At 39.2% G+C, this 26,687-nt stretch overlaps 1 protein-coding gene across 2 annotated transcripts in view; it reads right to left on the bottom strand.

The window, feature by feature from the left end:
• LOC132132538 (PHD finger protein 24-like) overlaps nt 1–26,687 on the bottom strand; it is a 40,024-nt gene that overhangs the window by 4,099 nt on the left and 9,238 nt on the right. Inside the window, exons 2-7 of one of the 2 annotated variants that reach the window (XM_059544947.1) lie at nt 21,651–22,078; nt 18,373–18,558; nt 4,189–4,267; nt 3,801–4,003; nt 2,677–2,843; nt 684–719 (exon numbers count right to left, since the gene is read on the bottom strand). In XM_059544947.1, the coding sequence (XP_059400930.1) occupies nt 684–719; nt 2,677–2,843; nt 3,801–4,003; nt 4,189–4,267; nt 18,373–18,558; nt 21,651–22,076 (1,097 nt within the window). In that variant the 5' untranslated portion in view covers nt 22,077–22,078. The remainder of the gene's footprint in view (nt 1–683; nt 720–2,676; nt 2,844–3,800; nt 4,004–4,188; nt 4,268–18,372; nt 18,559–21,650; nt 22,079–26,687) is intronic. The other variant, XM_059544949.1, reaches the window with a different exon arrangement.

Here is a 26,687-nt window from a genome sequence, read left to right as displayed (position 1 = left end):
CACACTCTAATTGTGTGTTCCCCTGACACCTCAAAGCCCTTAGAGATGATACCCAACCACTGGCAAGACAAAGCTAATTCACTCATGAGTAGAAACATGCATTCAGGACTTGAAGTGGAATTCAAAATGCATTCTTAGTTCAATTCTGAATGGCCTACAGCCCATGTATATACATTCTCAGCAACTCAAACATCTCTTCCAGAACTGGGACCACTCGGAGTCAAGACTGTCTGCTTTGATCTCAAGCCTTCGGTTAATTTTAATGAGTGTAAATTAGGATGCAAACTTAGTCATGCCATAAATGTGCCAAACATACACACAAACACCCACAACCCCATGCACCCGTGCACTCAGGTGCTCATTTAACCTGCTGTGCGCCTTAAAACTGATGAAAAATATCCTTAAATGCTCCTCCGAGAGGAACAAAAGCCCCTCTTTTTGATCTTGACAACAGGAGGGCAAGATCTCATTTAATACAGCCACAGCTGCAGAGAGAACAGCCATTAAAGTCAAAACCTACCCAATCTAGCTTTGATATTATTAGCCACTGATTCCTTGGCCTCCATTACAGAATATTTAATAATTGAGGTGATTATAATGATTATAATGAGTATAATGACAATGATGGCCGGGAACGGTGTAAGATGTTTCCAGGGAAGGCCCATGCAGATCGAATGACTTACCCCATACTGAACAAAGGGGAACACAATCCCATGAGTCTGCAGGGCAAATGGACATTTAACAGTGGTGAAACGAATGGAATGATTGGTGGAAAAAAAAAACAATAACATGGAGGATGACAAAAAAAAACTGTTCAAATATTCCAAATATGTTGATAAATCAATCAAAATCTATGCAAAATATGTTGTATAAAAATATATACTGTATACCAGGGTCATCCACAGGGGGGTGGCCCTGCTTCTAGATCGACTGCCCCTCTGCCCTCATTGGCTGAGGTGTCCCTCTTGAACCCCCCAGCAGCACATATTTTTTTAATACACATTATATTTACTAAACATATAGTACAAAATGTTAAAGACATAAAGACATATAAAATATGAAAAATTAACTAATATACTAATACATATATATATATATATATATATATACCCCCAAAAGACTTATATTTCAAAAATATAAATTATAAATATATATATATAAATTATATTTCTAATAAATATATTTCTTTTAAACTTTCTATACATCAAGCAATTCAGAATAAAATTGTACCATGGTTTCCACAAAAATATTAAGCAGTCCAAATTATTAGAGCATATTAGGGTGTTCAAATAATGATGCTGAAAATTGAGTTTTCCATCACAGGAATGAATTACATTTCAAAATATATTTGAAATAATACTGTCACAGTAATAATATTTCAGAATATTACTGTTCTTTATTGTATTTTTGCTAAAACAGTTTTTACATCTTGATGAGCATGAGAAATGTATTTCTAAAACTTTTTAATTTATCAGTATATTTACCAGAAGTTGTTATTTATAGCTCATGAATTTAAAAGAAACATATATGAGAATTTCATAAATGTCAACTTTATCTCAGATGTTTCTCCTAAAATGCAAGAAAATCGACACAAATGAGACTTTTGTTGACATACTGTACTAGTATATAGTATATAGTATATACAGATGATAGTATATTTTATGTATATTAATTAATACACACACGTACATGTATGTGTTTAAGAAATATAATATTTATATATAATATAAATCATATTTATATATAATATAAATCATACATATACTGTATGTATATATATATATATATATATATATATATATATATATATATATATATATATATATATATATATATATATATATATACTGCATGTGTAAATATTTCTTAAATATACTTGTTGTGTATGTATTTATATATACATATAAATATACACTGTACACACACATATATTATGTAAACAGAGTTTTTTTGATACAATCAATCACGATTAATTTATTTTTACAGCACTTATTGTGAATGAAAGATTTCATTTAACTTCCCCATTTAACATCATTGCTAAGTCACATTTGTGATATTTCTTTCTGGGTGATGGTACTTGAGGAATGAAGGATTCAGTAAGACAAATGATCCATTCGAAGTACCTGGCTCCATTTTACCCTACAAATCACTGCGAAAATGCATCATTCTGACTTTTGGGCTCTCCGAGCGAGGTCTGAATTATGATATGACTGGCAATGAGTGCTCTGTCAAAGTCAGTCCTTGTCCCTGATTTTAGCCTATCATTGAGAAACTTTCCTGTTCCCTTCCACAGATGACTTACCCCACTTATTATTTCATCTAATTTACGTTATGCATTAATCCCAGAGTCAGAACTGTCAGCAAATGCAGTGCTTAAATGATTCATATTCCCTCGGCAGAGTCCCTGAATGCAAAGTTAGCCCGTAATTCATAAGAAGAGATGGGGCATATATGCTAATAAAGTGATGGCAGCTTGACATGTCTATAAAAACTGCCAAGCTTGATCCGATTTGTTGCTCCCAGAGGCCAGGCAAATTTAACGAGTCCGTGAAATGATTTTCAAGTGTTTGAAGTCTCTGAAGTTTATTGTTGATTATGCAAGTGGTGATTAAGAATCATTCTTAAATGTCCTGCTAACTATGATTAGCCTTAATGGCTCTCATATGTTTGGCTCACCTGACACTGCAGGACTGCGATTCTTTATTAATCTTGTGGAACCAGGAGGTTTGGGCTTTTCTGGCTTCTCCGGCAGTAATGATCCCATCTTTGTCCTGGTCTATACTCTGAAATACGGCCCGTGTTCGATCCCTCTCCTTCGCTGTGAGGATTCTCACCAGAGAATTCTGAATTGAGGACAAACAGAATAATTTTCACAATACTTTAGTTTGAATGGTCAATAGTTCATTATAATTTAGCATTTGGAGCAAGAAAAAAATATATATTTTCCACAATGCTTTTAGCTGAATGGTTATAATTTATAATTTATTATCATTATAATTTAACATTTTAAAGTGTTTCTGTATTTTTGGCAAACATAAACAACCAATCAGCCAGTTAGGATAATGAGCTAGATTATTCCATTGAAAGAATTGTGTACTCATACTATTCATAAATGTGAAGGGCAAAAAATGGTTAAACAAAGAAACAAAGAAATTACTTTTATTTCGCAAAAACACATACAGTTGATCAAAAGTGTGCGTTACAAAAGATTTCTATTTCAGTCTCATCAGAGGACCGTTTCCATCCAACAAGTCAAAGATAACAAAATCGTCACTTGTAACGCCACTGAATATAAATATTTTCACATGTAATAAATTACTTGCATTTTAGAGAGATAAATGTGGTCATTGCTTTTAGAGGTGCATGCCTTCTGTTTGGGAACGCCGTCATGTAAGACAGTAATTATACATAAATACTTTGATGGCAGACTTTCCTCAGGCATTTCAGAACTACCAAAACAACATACTGTATAGATGCTGTGAACGACATCAGTTCACTGATTAGTAAAGTTATCCCGTCTAAGTGCAAAGTCACATGACTTTTTAAATGAACATGGTGGAATTTATTCGGTTAATGTGTTTCTATCATAGTTTATGGAATTTTTTTCTTATTGGATAAAAAGTTTATCCTTCCCAATTTATGCGCATGTTGGCATTTCCATCCAGCAGTTTTTTTATGCGATAATCCAAAATGAGCATAAAAATAGGTGGATAGAGACCTAGCTAGTGACAGCTTTAAAACAGAAAATGCACCTTTTCCAATAATACAAACATGCAAAATTTGTCAATTTCCCATGTTACCTCGGTCCGGAATTTCTGTAGCACTGAAAGTGACTCATGGTAGAGGAAGTCCAACCACTCAATCTGACCCTTCTTGTCTGGATCCAGCGCTGCAAACTGTGCCAGAACCTCCTCTTCCTCCTCATCGGTCAAATCTCTTTCAAAGAGCTGCTTGGTCACAAAGTGCCTGTACTGCAGGAGTTCATCTGACACCAGGCACGTCTCTGAGCAGAAAGTAGGTGAGAGGGGAGTTACTGCATCACCAATCAATTAAACAGTTCAGGCTTAATTACAGTACTGAGGTGATAAATTAGTAAACCTTTAATTATCTTCCTTAATTTACTGCACAAAGGCACATATTTAAACCAGAATCTAGAAGAGGCTGTTAAAATGGGACTGAGAGAGACACCTGGGATGATCTTGCACTGTTTGAAGGTTTCCATGAGGCTGTACATCTCTTCTTCAGTAAGCAGCAGGTTCACATTATCCTGAGGGAGGAAGAGGAAGAGTCTTTCAGTTCTGGTAGTGCAGACACTTCACTTTAAAGAGAATATTCGATTACATTGCTTCCTTGCTTGTGGATTAACCATTGAAACAACTGTATCAACAGGAAATTCATTTTCAATACTAGTACTAATACAGTAAGCATTTTGCATTTGCTACTCAAATGTAAGATATTTAGAAATTAGTTTAGCATGAACATGATGATGATACATAATCCACTGTATTATTAAAAGGAATTAAGGGAATCATTTTCTAATTTAAGGATCACACAGAATTGAAAATCATGAAAAGGTAAGTTGTACAGATGTAATAAATCACAGAAATGTTGATGTTTGATTAAAGTAGAGTTGTCAGCCTATTAAAGTTTTCAGTCCTTTTTCAAACTCACAATATTTACTAATTAATAATCCCAGTCACACACAGAGAAAAGCCCCCAATCATCATTAAAAACATTATGTGGCAGATTAATAAATCATGGAATGGATTTTACAAAAAGTAGTTTATTTGTTGATCATTATTCTAAATGAACACATTAAGCTGACAACCCTAGTAAAAAGATGTAAGGGGAATAAAAGGCTTAATGAGAAAAACATCCTGCATAAAGCCTCAGGGCCCTTCAGACTGAGCCTTAAAAACACTGTTACATTAATTATCTTCAGCAGCAGGTGTTTCAGTCCCCCCCCCCCCCCTCCTTTTTATCTTTCTAAAAAGGCTAACAATCTCTGAACCAAAGGTGAAATGAATGACATGACTAACTCAGCTTTTAAGGAAACCTAATGAGTTTGAGATGTAAGAGGTGCAAGAAGAAGCTCTCATGGATCAAATGTCAGCTTGTCCTTTCATATCAAATTCAGAGCGAGATTTCTTTCCTGGCTCAAGCTCTGCCGTCAGAGCCCAGCAGTGCTGAGAGGAGCTGTATTTTCAGTCAGCTTTCATCAGCCTGATGAGGACTCATCTGAGCAATGGCACTAGAGCAGATGGTAAGGGTACATCTCAGAGGTACCTCCATTTCCTGTCAGGGGTGACAATAGGAAACACTCCCCTTTTGAGGATCATCATTGAAATGAGATTGGACTTCATGTCCGTTGTGTTATCCACAACCGATTCTCAACAGACATCAGTCCGAGACCCCAAAATGAGGTACAAATGATATAAACAATGCTTAGCAAGAGGTGGGATTCATTGTGGTCTCTGAGGCTACAAACATACTGGTCTCATGGTCTCAATGGTAGTTTCTCTGATCCCCTGGAAAGATGTGATTTGAAGTGTGCTATCTTTGCTCACGAATGCACAGTTATGGGCACTTTTTGGAGCCAGTAAACACCATATGGCTATATAGCCTAAGGAAAATTGCATCATGTCAATACAGATTGGCTAATGGCACCACAACATGTCCAGTCCCAAGTTATGAAATGAAAATGAAACATTTCAGATTCACATGTTGCTTGTAATAATTCCAGTACACGGCTACATTTGAATGAATGATCAAAGATGTAGAAACAGTTTTTTCCCCCAAAATGGTGTAGTTTTAGTATCCACCAGCAGGGGCAAACTGACAATGCTAAATAGCAAAACCTTGACCTATTCCTTGATTTATTGACATTAAAATACATTATACAACCATTTTTTCACCTCAATACATTGTTCAAATGTTGTATTTCAAGACATTTGTCTGTTTTTGTCCATAAAACACGTTTGTGTTTAGGATTAATTTCTTATGCATCTCATCCCAAGCCTCCACTGCTAATTCCAAAACGTCATTGTAGTCCTAGTAATGGAGGCTTGAGCCGTTGATGGCAGACTAATCCAGTTATTAATGAAGTTATTAGAGAGAGAGAGAGAGAGAGAGAGAGAGAGAGAGAGAGAGAGAGAGATTAAGCATGTGTGATTTAACTGAGTAATTCACTGGCTTACTGGTTGAAATATTAACATTAAATCAGATGTTGACAGTTGGGATGTGTAAATACGTGCTGGTAAATACGTGCTGAAAGTGGCTGAAATCGCGGGACTGCCCAGTTTCGATCTGCTAAATAGTGAGGTGTGGCCAGCTGACTTCAATCACAGGTAATCAGGCAAATACAAAAGCGGTAGGTTTCACCGCGGCAGCCCTCGTGTGAATCCTCCTCACGTGAAGACCGACGAGTGTAAAGACCATCGACTCTACCTGTGCGACTCCACCGAGCAAGGACACCGACAGGGCACTTGAGTATTGCTTTTCTCCTTTTTCTTCACTTTTTGTATAACTTGTTCTCAAATATTTCTTACACTTGTAGTCACTATGTGCTTTCAGATCTCTACTATCACTACTAACACTCGGAGAGCACGCTACATACATCGCAGGAAGGCCTGTCTGACAAACCTACGGCCTGTCCCTCTGACCTCTACTACTACGCTCTCTATTCCAGTTGGTCTCTGGAACTGCCAGTCTGCAGTTAACTAAGCAGACTTCATTTCTTCTATTGCTACTCAGTCCGGTCTCAACCTCATGGCATTGACTGAGACTTGGATCAAACCTGAAGATACTGCCACCCCCTGCAGCCCTCTCCACTAATTTCACTTGTTCCCACACTCCTCGTACCACTGGGAGGGGTGGAGGTACAGGTCTCCTTATATCAAAAGAATGGAAATTTGATCTTCAGCCATCACCTACAGGTAATGGTTCATTTGAATCACATGCCATTACTGTAACCCACCCTGTTAAAATCCTCTTTGTGGTCATTTATCGTCCCCCAGGTCAATTGGGAAACTTCTTGGAAGAGTTGGATGTGCTGCTATCAAACTTTCCTGAAGATGGTACTCCTCTGGTACTGCTTGGTGACTTCAACATCCACCTAGATAAACCCCAGGCTGCTGACTTCAAAACTCTGCTCGCCTCATTTGATCTCAAGCTAGTGTCTACTACAGCGACTCACAAATCAGGCAACCAACTGGACCTCATCTACAAACGCTGTTGCTCTGTGGACAACTCTTCAGTTGCTCAACTGCACACCTCAGACCACTTCCTCATTACTGCTAACCTAGCACTTACTCCTGAAGCGCCTCACACTCCAACGCAGGTCACCTTTCAACGGAACCCACGCTCACTCTCTCCATCTCACCTATCTTCTGTGGTTTCATCCTCACTTCCTGCACTCTCTCAGTTTTCAGCTCTGGACACGAGCAGTGCTACGGACACTCTTTGCTCCACTTTAACATCTTGCTTGGACAACTTTTGCCCACTGTTGTCTAGACCAGCACGCACCGCCCCATCTGACCCCTGGCTGTCCGAGGTTCTACGTGAACATCGCTCTAAACTCAGGGCTGCAGAGAGGAAATGGCAGAAAACAAGAAACTATACCGACCTCAGTGTGTATCAGTCTCTCCTCTCTTCCTTCCCTTCAAATGTCTTCACGGCTAAAACATCCTACTACCACAACAAAATTAACAGCTGTTGTGACGCTCGGACACTCTTCAAGACTTTCTCTTCTCTTCTTAATCCACTGCCACCACCTCCTCCATCAACTCTTATAGCGGACGACTTTGCAGTTTTCTCCACAAATAAGACAAGAACCATCAGTGACCAATTCTCCCCACAACAGACTGAGGACAACTTCACAATGACCGACGCACACTCTTTCTCCTCCTTTTCCCCACTCTCAGAGATGGATGTCTCCAAACTTCTCCTGTCCAATCATCCTACTATTTGTCCACTTGATCCGACCCCCACTCACCTCCTTCAAGCGATCTCCTCTTCAGTCATACCTTCGCTTACTCACATTATCAACTCCTCTCTTCACTCTGGAACATTTCCCTCAGCATTTAAGCAGGCTCGGGTAAGCCCACTGCTCAAGAAACCATCTCTATATCCAGCGCTTCTTGAAAACTACAGACCGGTATCCCTTCTTCCATTCATTGCAAAGACACTTGAGCGAGCTGTGTTCAACCAGCTTTCTATGTTCCTTGTACAGAACAACCTCCTGGACAGCAACCAATCTGGCTTCAAAAGTGGCCACTCAACTGAAACTGCTCTGCTCTCGGTTACTGAAGCCCTGCGACTAGCAAGAGCAGCTTCAAAATCCTCAGTACTCATCTTACTGGACCTGTCTGCTGCTTTTGACACTGTTAATCACCAGATTCTCCTGTCCACCCTCAGAAAGATGGGCATCTCTGGAACTGCACTCCTGTGGGTTAAGTCCTACCTCTCTGACAGATCCTTCAGTGTGTCTTGGAGGGGTGATGTTTCTAAGTCACAACACCTTGCTACTGGGGTTCCTCAAGGCTCAGTACTTGGACCACTTCTCTTCTCCATCTACATGACGTCATTAGGATCTGTCATTCAGAAGCATGGCTTTTCTTATCACTGCTACACTGATGACACCCAACTCCACTTCTCATTCCAGCCAGATGACCCGACGGTAGCTGCTCGCATTTCAGCCTGTCTGAGTGACATTTCTAGCTGGATGAATGACCATCACCTTCAGCTTAACCTTACGAAGACAGAACTCCTGGTGATTCCAGCTAACCCATTGCTTCATCACAACTTCTCTATACAGCTGGGTTCATCAACCATTACTCCTTCGAGGACAGCCAGAAACCTAGGAGTTGTGATGGATCATCAGTTAAGCTTCACAGACCACATTGCTACAACGACCCGCTCCTGCAGGTTTGCCTTATACAACATTAGGAAGATTAGACCCTTCCTATCAGAGCAAGCCACCCATCTTCTTGTCCAAGCTCTTGTTCTCTCCAGACTGGACTATTGTAATGCTCTCCTGGCGGGCCTTCCTGCATGTACTGTCAAGCCTCTACAATTGATCCAGAATGCAGCAGCGAGGGTTGTCTTCAATGAGCCAAAAAAAGCTCATATCACTCCTCTCCTCATCAGGTTACACTGGCTACCAGTAGCCGCTCGCATCAAATTCAAGGTACTGATGCTTGCCTACAAGACGACCACTGGCACGGCACCAAGATACCTAAACCCAGTGGTTAAATCTTATGTGCCCTCCAGAAGTTTGCGCTCTACAAGTGAACGACGCCTTGTGGTACCATCCCAAAGAAGTTCAAAATCACTCTCACGGACCTTTTCCTGGACTGTGGCCAGCTGGTGGAATGACCTCCCAATCTCAATTCGTACAGCTGAGTATTTACTCATTTTCAAGAAACATCTAAAGACTCATCTTTTTCGCATGCACTTAACCAACTAATACTAGCACTTTTTCCTTTTCTTGTCTTTTCATTTATAAAAAAAAAAAAAGAAAAAAAAGCAGCTATGCGTTCTATACTAGACTAACTGAGACTTGTCATGGCACTTGTATACTGTTGTTGTTCTCTTGTTGATCTGACTGCTTCTATTGTTCTCATTTGTAAGTCGCTTTGGATAAAAGCGTCTGCTAAATGATTAAATGTAAATGTGTACTTTCAGTGGGGGGAAAATCTCTATTGACTATTGCCACTAGTGTAGCAATAAGCAAACCAATGTGAAATATTTTACTTTCAAACAGAAATCCCAATCACTCAAATTACTATTTGAGTATCCAGATTTAAGATCGTTCCAAGCTGACATGAAAAAGCAACTAGCTCCACATTTTTTCATTTTTAAACCCTTGTGGTGGAAATCAAGTTTTTAAAAATTGTTTACATGTCTGTCTAGTGACTCCTTCGAGGAACTAGGGTTACATTCGTAACCTATGCCGCGTTTCCACCGAAATTACCTGGAACATTTGTACCAGGAACTTTTTCCCCCCAGACCTGTTGCTTTCTGCGTTTCCACCGCGGTGTAAAGTACCGGGAAGATTAGGCAAATAGACTGGTGACGTAGGTCTGCGCGCGTTTCTCAATACAAAGTACACTGATTTTGGCCGTGCATCCTCCTTGGTAGTTCAGACTTTGTGCATTTTTCTCGGGAGTGTGATGTCCGCGACGAGCAAGTCCGGTAAATCTGTAAACATAAGCGTACTTTAACTATATAACTTCAGTCAGCTGACCATGGCTACTGCAATTTTCCTCTCTGTATATTTACAATAAAAAGAAATAGGATATCAAATACCACTGCCTCCTTTCGTTTTCATTTTAACATAAGAACAGCTGCAGAAATGTACTTAGTTCAGGGATATGTGTGTATATATATATATATATATATATATATATATATATATATATATATATATATATATATATATATAGGCTATAAACAGCCATTACAATGAAACGAAATATTATATAAATTTGCCTTTTTTATTTTCATTTTAACATATAGATAAATTGAATACAGACCAAAGAAAACCTGTTAGATTTACCCCGCAGCTTAATTATATTTTATGTTTAACCACTAAAGAGAAATCAGAGCCAGCGGCACACATCAGAAGGTCTAGCCGAGGTTAGGCTGCTTCTCGTTGGATAGATGATCACTGAGCTCCCGCTGATTGCGTGGAGCTGACCGTCTCTGAGATCGGCGAAAATAGGCGCTGTCTTTATAAATAAACCACAGATTTGAGTTTTAAACAACTACATTCTCGCCTGAAATACTTTTAAAATTACATTTCATGACACAATAACACTAATATTTTGAAAATGATCCGAATAAATGCTGCTTGAACTCAGCTGACCATGGCTACTGGAATTTTCCTCTCAGTATATTTACAATAAAACGAAATCGGATATCAAATACCACTGCCTCCTTTCGTTTTCATTTAAACATAATAATAGCTGCAGAAATGTACTTAGTTCAGGGATATGTATACAGCCATTACAATGAAACGAAATATTATATAGATTCACCTTTTTTATTTTAATTTTAACATATAGATAAATTTAATACAGACCAAAGATAACCTGTTAGATTTACCCAAAACGAATTATATTTTATGTTTAACCACTAAAGAGACATCAGAGCCAGCGGCACATATCAGAAGGTCTAGCCGAGGTGAGGCTGCTTCTCGGCGGATACATGAGGACTGTGCTCCCGCTGATCGCGTGGAGCTCACCGTCTCTGAGATCGGCGAAACACATTTTTAAATAGGCGCTGTCTTTATAAATAAACCACAGATTTGAGTTTTAAACAACTACATTCTCGCCTCAAATACTTTTAAAATTACATTTCATGACACAATAACAGTAATATTTTGAAAATGTTGATCCGAATAAATGGTGGTTGAACTCAACCAATGCTGCGTGAACTCAACCAATCAGGATGTTTAACGCCCAAACCCTGCCCCCGAAAGTTCCGGAACTTTGAAAAAGTACCACCTCGCCAGCAAGGACTTTCTGAGGGGCATTTTTTTACCCGGAACTTTATTTAGTTCCTGGTTCCTGCGGTGGAAACACACCGAGTACCAGGCCAAAGTCCCTAGTTCCTGGGTAAAGTTCCTGCAGTGGAAATGGGGCACTAGAGACATTCCTCCTCGAGCTGCGTCAAGCGCTTTGGGGAACGATGTGCCAACGCTGCCAGACTACCAATCCCCTGCCTTGTGTGTTTTCGAAGAGCACAGCTAAGGCAAGAGGACAGAAGAGCCAGGAGCGGCCCGCATATCGAGATTGTAAAATCTGGCAAATGTAGAGGGCGTGGACCATCCCACAGCGTAGCAGATGTCCAAGAGGGACACACATGCTAGAAAGGCCTTAGAGGCAGCCCAACCCGAGTAAAGTGAGCCTTGGCTCCCAAAGGAAGGGGAAGACTCATAGGAGACTCATAGGAGACGTTGATAGCCTCGACTATCCAACGACTAAGGGTCTTCTTAGAGGCAGGGGAACCCTTTTTAGGCGGACCGTAGCAAACAAGCAATTTGGTCAGATTTTCTCCACAGGGCAGCTCTGTGGATGTATGCTCACATTGGACACATTCAATTTAGCTTCTCCTGGTCTGGCTCCCGAAAGGGAGGAGGGCAGAAGGCCTGCAGTACTATATGCTGTGGCGTAACAGAGGGAACTTTAGGAACATAACCCGCTCGAGGGTATAAGAATGCTTTGGCCATACCAGGGGCAAAGTCATAGCCAGTAACACAGCAGTCTTAAGGGTCAGATATCTATCTAATATATCTTGTATTGGCTCGAATGGAGCTTTACAGAGAGCCTCTAACACCACAACCAAGTCCCACAGGGGAGTACGGGACCGTAATGGAGGTCTCAGCCTCAGTGCACCATGGAGGAAACGTGTAACTAGGGGGTGTCTACCCATTGACTGACCATTGAAAGGGACGTGGTAAGCAGCTATGGCCGCCACGTACACCTTTAAGGTAGAGTGAGTTAACCCTGCAGAGAGCCTAGCTTGTAGAAACTCCAGAAATGTACCAACTGGGCAGTTAACAGGGTCAAGCTGGCGGTCTCTGCACCATGAGGAGAAGAGTTTCAACCTCAGGGCGTACAGTTTCCTCGTAGAGGGAGCACTGGATTGGAGGAGGGTCTCAACAACCTCGGTTGAGAGACCGGAAGCTATGAGCTGTGCCCCCTCAGGGGCCACACCCACAACTTCCACAACTCCGGGCGAGGCTGAATTATTTAGAGAGAAACACAGGGGACATTGCGATTTCTCTTGAGTCGCAAAGAGGTCTCCAAACTCTCCATATCTACTTCACCACCTCGGGGTGAAGCCCCCCAGGCCTCGGCCCCTGTCTCAACAGTATGTCTGCTCCTACAGTCAATCTCCCAAGAATATACACTGCTCTGAACGAGAGGAGTTTTTCCTGGGACCACAGAAATATCTGGTGTGCCAGCTTGTAGAAGGGGCGCGAATGCAGATCTCTCTGGTGACTCATATAAGAGATCGCCAATGTGTTGTCGGTGCGCACCAACACATGGTGACCTCTCAGGTCTGGGAGAAAATATTTCAATGCTTGATGCACAGCTAGCATCTCTAGACAACTGGTATGTCATGTCAGATGGCGACCGCTCCACAGACCACGGGCAGGGTGGCCACTCATGACCGCACCCCAACCGGTGAGGGATGCGTCTGTCGCTAGCGTTACACGGCGACCAAGAGCTCCCAGCACCAGGCCCTGATTCAAGAACCAAGGTTTCTTCCACATGTCTAAGGCACGAAGGCATCGCCGCGTGACCTTGATAGTTCGTAATGGATTCCCCCTCGGGAAAATCCCATGGTCTCGAGCCACCACTGTAGGGGTCTCATGTGCAGGAGGACAAAAGGTATCACATTGGACACAGCTGCCATAAGCCCTAACAGTCTCTGAAACTGCTTGACAGTGAGTGACTGGCCTTCTCTGACTCTCTTGAGTGAGGTAAGGATTGACTCGATCCGAGCAGGAGACATACGTGCCTGTATCGTGGTCGAATCTCACACTACGCCTAGATAGGTGGTTCTCTGAACTGGAGAAAGTACACTCTTCTTGGCATTCAGTCTCAAACCCAGCTCCCCCATATGTGCGAGAACGACATCTCGATGTCGAACCGCCATCTGCTCTGATTGAGTTAAAATCAACCAATCGTCGATATAGTTCAGAATGCGGATGCCCTGCATACGGAGGGGAACCAGAGCCGCATCTACACATGTCATGAACGTACGGGGTGAGAGTACAAGGCCGAAGGGAAGTACTCGATATTGGTGGGCTTTGCCCCCGAAAGCGAACCTCAGAAACTTCCTGTGTTGTGGAAGGATGGATATATGGAAGTATGCGTTTTTGAGATCTATTGTGACTAACCAGTCCTCGGATCTGATTTGAGCTACAACCTGTTTGACAGTGAGCATTTTGAACTTCAGTGACATTACTGAGAGGTTAGATGATGTAAGTCTAAGATCGGACGCAACCCCCCATCCTTCTTTGGAACTATGAAATGCTGGCTGTAAAACCCGGACTCCCTGTCTAGAGGAGGGACCACCTCGATGGCCGCCTTCCTTAATAGGGTATTCACATCTTGTTCCATCACCAGAGCCTGCTGGGGGCCGACTACTGTCGGTGTAACCCCATTGAATGTCGGCGGTGGATGGCCGACGATAGCCTCTTTCTATTGTGTGCCTTGGTGAAAGCGGGACCGGTATCGCGAAGAACGCTGGCGAAGGCTCTCTCTTTGAAGAGAGCCCTCCGGGATCAAAGCGTCCGCATCGGCCGGACAGGCTCTCTCCCTCGAGAGCCGACTCAGCGTGCTTCGATCCCAGGCAAACCACGCATAGACTGTGTGTATCCCCACCCGTGATGTAGCGTGGGCAGGGAGGAACACACAATCTATAGCGCGATCTGGAATCGCCCTTCAAATGTCGTGTCTTTGCTTTGCTCTTTGGCATTATGTTGTTTATTGGGACAGACAATGAAAAATAAGACTCACAAGACAGACTTTAGACATGCACACAGAGAGCTTGCTGAAAGACGTGAAGCTGAAGTCAGCTGCGTGGCAGGTGCCTTTATAGCTTCCTGGTCGCTACGTCACCGCCCGTGACGTTACGCGCTTCCATTGAACAGATTGCACACAATATTCAGAGTTGATCCTGCCAAAGGCGTTTCCCCAAAGCGCTTGACGCAGCTCGAGTTCCTGAATAGAAACTCCTGTTTCTTTAGAGAGGTAAAAATGGTACAATTATTTTTTTTTCATAAAAAAAAAAGATTTAATGTAAATGCAATCTAAAAATAGTTTAATCCAAAACTATTACACTATTAAACTATTATTCTATACAAACTATTACACTATTACTATATACATATGCAAAACTGTATTGCACACGTGCTACTGTAGTACATTTATTCATTGTACAGACCGATTTTTTTTTTTTTGCACTGTACAGCCCTGACCAAATCAGTTTGTAAAGTCATACTGGTTTGGAATAGCACGAGGATGACTAAATGATGACAGAAGCTTCATTTTTGCATGGACTATCCCTGTAAGCCTTCATGTTTGCTGAAACTTCAAGAGATTTGAATTTCACAGGAAATCCAAAAGATGAAACCAGCATAAAGAACACAAGCACACCAGAGAAAACAACTCCACAGTTTCAGCACAATGCACCACTGCTGGGTGACATTTTCAAACCATAAACCTTGAAAGATGTCAGAACAAGAGGGAATAATCAACTAATTATGTTCACACAAATAGTAGATAGCTGGCTAGCTAACAAAACAACAAAGCTTATCCCTATTGGCCGTGTCTATATTGCTTCAGCTCACAGTTATCATTGTTGACGTTCCCCATCATCCGTGGCATCACTTTATGAGCGTATCTCCACACCAGGTGCATGTCATATCAGTTTGAGCTCTTTCATTGTCGTTAATTACAGTGCTTATTCTATTGAATGGCAAAGCCCGCAAATCAGTTTGACAACCTGGCCTGTACTCTTAATTAATTTTCCACCACGGTCTTCTCGCTAACACTTACTGTTGTTGATTTTCATGCTTGGAGTTCTCCATGCCGCTATCATTTCCCATTAAGCCTCAGTTTGTCCCAGTGCACTGAAATACACTTGAAAATAATGAATGGTATTACATGAAACAAAACATCAGTGTCCCTTGAAAGCAATATTCAACAGTGTAATCCCCAGTCTGAACATCTCAAGTCCTCGACATGCTCACGCTTATGCACACATGTGGATTGGGTTTTAGCAAGGGCAAAGTGAGAAAATCAGACACATAAGCTGTGAATTAACCCTCTAAGGAAATAGCAACAACCCGGCAATGCAGCATGTTTGCAATGCGGCATGGGATGCAATCCATTTGAGGGTGTGAGTCTAGCTGGAGACCAGTGAGCGCGTCTGGTGTGCATGTAGCAGCAGCCTTGAAAATGTCTTACACTCTCAACAAATGAATTAAGCATCAGCGGCCTGCATGACTGAGATAAGCGCTCTACTTCACTTTGAAGGACGCTTGTACGCTTTGACAGCCCGCTCTGTAATTTTAGTGCCAGAGTACTCTGACGCCGAGAGAAAGAGCACTTTGAACAGATCCCAGACTCTCTAGAATAACACAATCATCTTGACATGTTCATCTTCACGCTGACCTTTGGGAGAAGCTTTACAGGGTAGGGATCTGTGGAAATAAACTAGCTAAGAGGTGGTCTATGTATCTGATCACACTATCAGCACTTTTTGCTGGATAAGGATATTAAAGGAGCTATGTTGAGGTTTTTACTTAAAAAAAATCTTTAAGATAGAGTTTTCATTTGTACATGTATGAGCCAACCATGATGTAAAAAAAAGAATGACACCTCAACTGTCCACCACGGTTGCCTCTATCAGCCTGTAGGCTCAATTGTGTGTGGAGGAGTCGGGCCCGAATTGGCGCGAAAATTCACAAAATGTGATGTCATGCGCGTTCTCGTCTACTTTGGCTTACAACCGTATGGCACGCCAGCCATTATAGTAAGCAGCGGCAATAGTGTTTTCAAATGGACTCTGCGGATGGAAAGAAGCGACCAGCCTCCAGCACAATTCAGACACTCACGGACACTCCTTGTAAGTAAAAAAAAAAAAAAAAGAGCGTGCGCATTGAGAACGAGCATGAGACTGGCTGCAGTTCCTCTAACGGCCACTGGTGTCAGTAATGGTTAGAAATTTCAGAACCTACGCAATGCTCCTTTAAAAGAAGAGCAAAACTTGAACATATTTACTTCACACATGTTCCTGGTCTTATTGATTCTGAAATAACTCATTGGTGGGGTCAGATATACCATGTTTGGTGAATTTTTATGTGCAAAATCCATTAATTTTAACAGGAATTCACAGCCATTTTTCCACACTCAGGATGAATGGTTAAGGAACGGTTCCAGTTGGTTTTCCATGTGAGTTTGGTTTGGCATGGCATGATTGTATAATTCTTGGCCTGGAATCAGCCAAACATAATCTATCTAAAAGGAGCATGACATTTCCCGAACAGGCGCCGAGTGTTGTCAATCACAACACACACTGGCCCAGCTAACCAATCACAGCACATTTTGTTTTTCAGAAGGTAGGTCTTCATTTCATACATGAACTATTCAAGAGGTTCATAATAATATAAAATATGAGAGCCTTTTCCAGTACACTCCCAGAACAAAATCAAGACTTTATAAAAGACCCCTTTAAGAAACGAGAACATTTTGGTCCAATGGTGGGAAAGCAGTTTATGTGAATGGAAATTTTGCACGAGGCATAAACATTAGTTAACTAGAACTACATTAGTTATTATGAACTAACAATAAGAAATACTTTAGCAGTAGTACTTTATTTATTTTTTTCCTGATAACCTGTGTAACCTGTAGTAACCTGTGTGTGTATAGCTTCAAGATAGCAAACATATACTTGTGCTGTGTTTTACTTTCTTTTATATACATTCATTCATTAAATCATTTATTCTTCATTCATTTACTAATGCATTTATAATCACTTATCATTTAATCATTTTATTATTCCATTTTATAATATAATCATTTAAGCAATTTATACTATTTTTTTTATTTATTCATTGATTAGTCATTTAAATCATATTATTATATGATTTTCTATACGTTTTCTATTATCCTATGATGTGTGGTTTCAAGGGATGTTCACGAGAAAGATATAAGAGAATGTCTCCATTGCAAGATTTTTAATGTCACGGGACATTGTTGTGAAGCAGAAATTTTCCATTGCTATGGCTTAACATTTGTTGGATTTGTGTCCATCAGATTAAGTCTGTTCACTGAAACATATGCAACTAAAATTATTCAATAAACTCTGCTCATTTATTATCATTAATTCTCTGTCTCCTGCTTCTGCTCTTCACTGGCTTTGCTCTGTCAACTTCTAGGCTGATAAGAGTCTGTTAATATAGTTTTGAGTATCAGACAAAAACCTAGTTATGGGAACCAGACACGACTTGTTGTTAATTGCTGCTATTAGACAATTCTGCTGACTTATTGCTCTGTTACCAGTCAAAATGGACATTTTCTGACATCCCAACTCTTTCACATACAATGACAGTTCATAGTGACTACATCCATGCCACAATCAGGTCATTGTCATTTCTTCAAGACACAGAAAAATATAAATATGCTGCTCATTCCTGCAGAACAGATCCTTGTTACTGACTGAAAGACATTTCCTGTGCAGTAATAACTAAAGGAAACAACTACACACAGCCAGTGACTGGAAATGTGCTTGTAAAGATGTCTGCATATGATTGTGTGTATGTATTCATGAAAGAGGCTTGAGAGAACTCACGCAGTAATAGCAGCTCCAGCCGCTGGTGGTGTGGGCCGTCTCTCTCATCTCCTGCAGGGCTTCAGTGCTCAGGTAACCCATCTCCCGCAGACAGCCATCGTGGAAGACCCGCGTGCACGTCCGGCAGGGGAACAGATCGTCTGCCGTCCAGACCTCACACACCTCGCATATCTCATCGTTGATGGGCTGAATGCAAAACAGATAAATCATTCCTTACTTAGCAGCCGGACTCTTACTGATTCACTGAAAGAAAGACCATACTGCCCATTGAAAACGCATAATTACACATGACAGGAAGTGTGGAGACTCTGCGATAAGCTAACACCTCTACAATCAAACTTCTATACCTCCCTCCATTACATGCTTTTCACTAAAGGTCACCAAGTATAGAATTAATCTCACTTGACATTCCCTGCTCATTTAAAGTCTCCTATGGTGGAGCTGAATCTGCATGTGGTTCACTTTCATGTCATAATATGTGGAAGTCATGCTGGTTTGATGAATGCAGCAGATGAAAATGTTTTACTGATCCCAGGGGTGAAATTTATTTACATTTTTATGAATTCTAAACTGATATAATGTAAATCTATTGTATGTACATATAGATAGATTGATTGATTGATTGATTGATTGATTGATTGATTGATTGATTGATTGATTGATTGATTCATTCATTCATTCATTCATTCATTCATTCATTCATTCATTTCTTTAATTACTCTTTTGACGCATTAGAAACAAGCTACTAAAAAAAGATAAATTACATTGAAGCAACTTAATGGGAAATATATATTTTGTAATATACGTATAACTATATAATTCTAATAAAGGATATTTTAGAGTAAAAAAGTAAGTAAAAAAAAGTAAAGCAAGTAAAAAAGAGGGTTTATGAATGAATAACCTATTTCATTTAGTGTGGCAGTAACATTACATTTAAAATTAATGTACAGAAGAAATAAATAAAAAAAATACTCTATGATTTATACATCTGGGAAAATATTAATGTACAACAGTAATTTGACCAAACATCGCATTACTATAAAAAAGACTCGATCGCTTGATTTTATTTTTTTATTATTATTATTTATCATTGTTTTTAAAAATCAATCCATTTGGTTTCATGAACCATCGAAATTATCAAATTACTAATGAATAATATATAATAAATAATAACTAAAACCAAAACATATATATTTTTTAAATGAATTACTTTAAAGATTAAATAAAATATAAAAATGAAATAAAACAATTAAAATATTTTAATTAAATTAAAAATTTTGCTGAAATACTGAAATAAAAATAAGTTTCTTGATTTGAACATCTGAAGAACTAAAATTGCTCAAATCAAAGCCTGAAATAAATAAAAATGTATTGTATTTTTGTAAATTCACAAAATGTAATTTTTAAAAACAAAAAATTATCAAATCACTTCCAAAGATTACTAAAACATAAAGTAAAATTCAAATTAAAACTGAAAATGTTAAAAATAAAAGCTAAATTAAATAAAAACAAATAATAAATACTATAGCAGTATTTAAATAATACAAAAATAACATTGTTGCTACGTTATAATTAGTTACCTTCCAAGTAATGCAAGTGGTAAAGCACTGATAGAATCAACTATCTAACAAATTGCGTTTTACATCATCTTATTTCATGCTGCTCTTCCTCTCTATCTATTCCGCCCATCTAGAGACAGCCTGTGGAGACTGGACAGAACTATTGACAACCTGTCACATTAACGCAGCTCAGGGTCAGACATTTTAAAGCCTTGGAAACGTGCGGAGACAAAACTGTAGTTCAAACTGTAGTTCAAAGTTTATATCATTTTCAAGGACTTCTGGTGCAGATCCAAGAGTCTCCACAGGAGTTGGGATGGTTTGAGAGCTGATGACTCACGGCCTGGTTACAGCGTGCTGCTGCTAGTTCTGCTGTATGACACAAACATACAATCAGAGCTAAATATTACAATGTGAAAAGAGAGCTGCAGGGGAAAGACGTGGAACGTGGAAACCAAGCATTAAAATTAGCTTTTCCTCCAGAACCACTGCTTCCTAATCAACTCATGTAATTAGTTCATTTGGTTATAACACACCTTTTTATGTATCGCTGCACTAGGGAACCAGGGATCAAATTCTCCCTACTGTGGCAGAGGCACCAGACCCACTCAGTCTTTGCTCTTCAGACTGTGACATGTGTCTCTGAGGAGGGTGAGGATTGTGATATGAGCGCGGGGGAGAGAGGTGCTGTATTTAGAAGCGGGACGATCAGAAGAGCCAAAGGACGTCACCTTGCCACTGAGCCTCTGAAGCTGAATCTGACTCAAGCTCTGCATCAGTACTCTCACTATCATTCTATACTCTATACACTGTGTGACAAAAAAAAAACAAATCCTCATTTTTATTTCTCTTAAGGACAGAGTTTATTCTCCTTTGCCAAAGTAAAGCAAAGGGTTTCATTCCCACAATTATATTCACCAGCTGTATTTTTCATTCATTTCACTACTGCCTTTTTGTTTATCCATTTTCCTGAACCATATTTGAACATCGGCAAATGCATCTAGACATAACTCACAAAGATGAGCCAAATTTCATCTCATTCTGCCTGCTCTTATGTCTTTTATATCTGCTGAGAGAGAGAGACTGCAGATAAACAAAAGCGTTCTGTTGAGTGGAGTTGTGTGGAGTGACTCTTCTCCGGCTGGTTATGAGGCCTGGCCCCATCACCGCAAGCTTCAGTGACCCCAATTCATTTCAGACTGATCCCAGACACCAGCGCAGCTCACACAGCCAGGTTTTTCCAGCACAACAAGTGCTTGAAGTGTTCGGCCAATAACAATGCACTGGGTCAGTTGGCCAATCAGAGCAGACTGCGCTTGTCAGAAGGAGGAACTTTGTAGAAAACAACACGTTTGAGAGAGGCAGAGCACAGAGGACCTACAATAATGTACAGTATTTGAAAAATAATGTTTTTTTGAACATTAAAGCATTTCAACATATTCTGTTACACCAAATACACAAAATAATGATATTCAAAAAAGCATCATATTTACCCCTTAAAAAAATGATATATTAATGATATATATGATATAGCCCAAAATTCTAATATATGTAACTATTTATTTTTTACTTTAATATGCACAAAAAGATGTGCATAAGTAAAAGAGAAATACTTCTACAGTAAACATAATTCTGATAACAGATGAGCAGGAATATAGATTTTATTTTAAAAATATTATTTTACAAAATATTTATTTTATTTTATTTTAGCCATATTACCTGCTCTCTTTGCCCAAGTGGCACATCTACCGGTTGGTCGTCGTTGACCTCTCTCTTTGGCCGCACAAACGCAGGAGGAATGAGCTGATGTGCCTTCTTCAGATCCTCAGGCTCCACCCCCTTCCCATCACGGAGCCGCCCCCAAGCCTCCTGATTGGCCTTATGCTCCTCACTGGGCAGAGCTGAGGCCTGCTGATTTGGTAATGACCCTGGTTTGCTGTCTTTGTCTTTCTGTTCAGTGTGCTCTTTGTTAGTCTGGTGGGATCCATCAGCAGATCCATCTCCGTTCTCGGCTATGACCTCTTCAGTCTGAGCCACAGCCGCTGGAGCCGGCCGGTCCTTCAGACTGTCTTTAAATGCAGACACCACCGCGCTACACTTCTGCACCTTCTCCACCTGCTGCTTCTTGGACATCAGCACACCCATGGCTGCAATACAATAACACAGCAGAAGCTATTTTCAACATGAGACATCATTATATTATATCAGGCAATGCAATCACCTATGGTGGTTATTTCAGCAGTTTAACCTTTAATATCCACATTATATTAATCAAGTAAAGAGAGACGGTTCTCATTCTTGCTGCGTCAGTGTTAGCACCCTGTTGCGTAACAAATAATAAGGTTGAAAACAAGACATGCTCTATCGACTTTGTCTCTAAATCATTGCTCTGGCAAAATACGCCCACATGCTGGATTAAGCAGATTTTGTGAACCACAGCAAATGTGCTGCAAATCACCTCACTAGAGCTTTCTTAACACAGATCTCTCATATTATTGATCATTGGGAGGCTTGGTGTATCTCGTATTGGTCTGCTGCCATCACAGATCATCATTCACAATAGTCCCAATCCCTAAATACTGTTGCGGATTACAACACACGACTCCAACAATAAAGTTAGAAGCTGTGTAGAAAGAATTTCTCACCGCAGGTCACTAATGCACGTCTGCTCAACTAATATGAATACAAAACACAGATGTGAACTAAGAACATCGACATACAAGAGAACTGTAGCTACAGCCTGTCCACACACAAAACCTCTCTCCTGCATCAATGCATACCAATTATGCATACAACTGCAAATTATAGGCAAACTGAATGGGTGAACACACACAAATTCACAGGCACGTCAATATATAATACAATATATTTATATGGTTAATATAAATATATAGTCTCTCAATGTTAGGGGGTTGAATTCTCCCATTAAACCTACACGGGTTTTAGATCTTTTGCACAGAAAGAAAATCGATGTAGCGTTTCTTCAAGAAACACATCTTACTAAAATAGACACCCAAAGAATGCAAAACAGGCGTTATATTCCCATAATATCATCAAATTGTCATTCTAAAAAGTAAGGGGTGACAATTCTTTTTAAACGTAATTCTAATTTTATTATTGAACACAAAGGCTTCGATGACGATGGCTGAGTCGCTAATTGCTGTGCCTTAATTGAAGGAAATAGGTATGCATTTGTTAATATATATGCCCCAAACTCATATGATGTCTTCTTTTTTCCACAAGTTTTGAAAACACTTTTATCTCTTCATGGTTATTCAATCGTCATATAATCATTGTACATAATCCTACAGCTAAGGAATACACCTATTTTTCCCCATGTCACAAATCATTCTCAATAATTGATTATATTTTACTTTCGTCTACGCTACTTTCAGATCAAATACACATTGAATTCCAACCACAAAGTGTTTCTGACCATAATGCTGTATTAGCACATCTCCAGATCAAGACATCCTGTAAACCGTCCTGATGGAGATTTAACACTCTGCTTCTACAAAACGAGGACTTCCTATCTCAACTGAGAGCAGAACTGACTGAATTTATTAGATTAAATCAAAACTCAGTCTCCAATTATGATATGCTATGGGCATCTATCAGAGGCTTTTTAAGGAGCAAAGCCATTTCATTTTCTGCTAGACTTAAAAAGAAATATTTTGAACAAATATCAGTATTAGAAAAAAGATGTGGGGACTTAAATGTTGAAAGGGCTGCACTCAATGATTTGCTATGCAGAAGAGCAGAATATCTAATGCATATTACAAAACATAAATACCATATAGATGGAAGCAGACCAAGCCGACTCCTTGCACTTACTCTGAAAAAACATGAGCAACGTTTTAATATACGGGCGATTAAAAATTCAAAAAATGTTCTCAATTCACATCCCAAAGATATTAACAAAATATTCACATCATTCTTTGGAAAATGATATACTTCAGAAACGCAACCCAGTACCGGTCAGTTAAAATAATTTTTTGACCAATTGAATTTAAATAAACTTTCAAAAGAGGAAATGGACAACCTTGACTCTGATATAACTTTAGAAGAACTACATAATGCAGTAATCTGTTCAAATAAAGGAAAGTCTCCCGGAATTGACGGCCTTCTAACAGAGTTATACCTGGTGCTATGGGATTTATTAGGTCATATTTGATTATGGACTATAAATGAGGCCATATCCAAAGGCCATTTTCACAGTGACCTCAATACAGCTTTAATCTCTGTTCAACCTAAACCAAAGATCACTCAGACTGTTCTAACTATAGGCCCATCTCCTTGATTAATGAGGATGTCAAAATCTATGCTAAAGTTATTGCCAGACGCCTACAAGTAGTAATACATAAACTAATTGATCCAGATCAATCAGGTTTCATTCCTGGTCGCCTAGCTTCTGACAATGTCCGCCGTGTGTTACATGTCATCGCAGGATCAGCGAAATTGAAATCGCCTAGCGGCCTTCTATTTATTGATGCTAAAAAAGCCTTTGAACTGCTTGAATGGGGCTATCTATGGTATACTTTAAAGAAGTTCAGGATTTAAAATTAATCTTTCAAAAACTATTTTGATGCCTCTTAATTCTGGTGGTCTAAATTTTTCTATTCCAAACAATATCTTATTATCAACACAAGTTAAATATTTAGGGATCGAACTCAGACCTACTTTACCCTTAATCTCAAAAATAAACTATATGTCAATCTATGGGAAAATTGAGTCTGACATTCAACGATGGATGTATCTGCCCTCATCACCTTCAGCCCGAATGTCAGTAATAAAAATGAATATTCTGCCTCGCATCAATTTTATTAGTTCCTTGCTTCCTCTCCCCCCACCTACAAATTATTGGAAAAAACTAGATTCTTTACCAATAAAATATATTTGGAACGGAAAACGTCCCCGCGTTAAGTGGTCTACACTTCAAAGAATTAAAATGAAAGGCGGATGGGGTTGCCCAAATTTTAAATTGTATCATTGGTCTTTTATTCTGCTCTCGGTTAAGAAATGGTTTGATCCTTGTTCACGGTCTTCGTGGAAAGTAATAGAGCAAGAACTTATTTGACCAATTCGATTGCAAGATTTTTTATTTTCTGGTCTTACATATAGGAAGTGCTCATTACATTATGGACCTATACTTTCACATGCTCTCCAAATATTTAAAAAGATTGAATCCCTTTTTCCTTCTAAAACTATATGGCATACCCATACTCCCATATGGCACAATCGGAATGTGCTTTCTTAATACGGTTAATACATTTCATGCGTCCTCAAACTCTAATCACAAATTCATTCACTTTAAAATTGTTCACAGAGCATATTTAACCACACGTATACATTATGCTATGGGTATTTCACCCCATCCATATTGTATATTTTGTGGACCAGGTTGCCTTGACACTTTAAGACACATGTTATGGGATTGTCCAGGTGTACAAAAATTTTGGGACATTGTGCTTGATGTTTTATACAAGGTTATCAAGATTCGTTTTCCCAAGGATCCTGTTATTTTATTGTTGAATGATAATTCTCAATTTTCTGTAAGTGTGAAAGAACGGAAATTTTCGCTAGCAGCTATGACTGTGGCAAAGAAATTACTAGTTCAACGCTGGAAAACCCCTCATGATCTTTCTGCTCAACACTTGATTCATTCCTTATTGGAAATACTATACCTGGAACTGTCTTCTGCACGGACTAACCACGCAAAGCCTGCTACTCTTTCTATGTGGAAGAACGGGATTTCCATAATATCGAAGATTTTGGTTATTTAGTCTAAAATGTCATTCTGTTGTTAATATTATTACCAATTCTGTTTGTATATTATTTTATTTTTATTTTATTTTATTTATTTATTTATTTATTTTTGAGTATATTTATTTGATCACATATTATCTTACTTTTGTATTTATTTGGGTCCTGGGGTGCGATGGGATAGGTGTGGGTTGGGGGGAGGTTCTGGGAGGGCAGTGGTTTAACTTGGTTTTCCTTTCTTTGTTGTGATGTGTTTTTGTGTGTTCTATTAAAATAAAAACAGTGAATTACAAAAAAATGTTATTTGACTAATTTATTTTTTAACACATAGATTGCCTTAAAATAATTATCACAACACTTGTAAGGCTCATTCAGATTTTCTCATTCTCTGAATTATCATTATAAAAATAAAAACAATTCAGAAATGAATTAAAATATAAATATATTTTAAAAGCAAATATTTTTTCTACAATAGCAACAATGTTTACAACAGCAAGACCACTTTAGCCTGTAAATAGCCTCAATAATATCTCTCTGGAAATAAATGTACAAATATTAATGTCAATACAAAATGCATAATATACCTGACATCAAAGTGCAGTGTGAAGGATATGAATAACAAATGTAGTCTGTCATTTGTTTACAGTGCTCAGCATAAATGAGTACAACCCACAACATTTGTCAGAAAACCTCTAGTTTCCTTTCAGAATCAACATTTTCTATGAGATACTATACTACAAAATACTCCCACAAATGTGGGCCATTGATTGCAAACAAGATTTGTTAATTTGCACACACAAAAAAAGTTATTTTCCTAACAAATTCATTCAAGCCCATGTTGCAAAAATGAGTACACCCCAATTATAGTCTTAGGAGAAAAGCTACACTTAAGACTACAAAATTCTAATTAACAGGCATTCAACCACAGGTGAGTCTAATGATTCATTTAAGAGGTGTCCAGCAGACAGGTGACTATAAAAGGGCATTACTTAA

This window comes from Carassius carassius, chromosome 49, assembly GCF_963082965.1.
Source record: "Carassius carassius chromosome 49, fCarCar2.1, whole genome shotgun sequence".
NCBI lineage: Eukaryota > Metazoa > Chordata > Actinopteri > Cypriniformes > Cyprinidae > Carassius > Carassius carassius.
The sequence above is the reverse complement of the archived record's forward strand: the minus strand, read 5'-3'. Positions and strand labels throughout refer to the sequence as shown.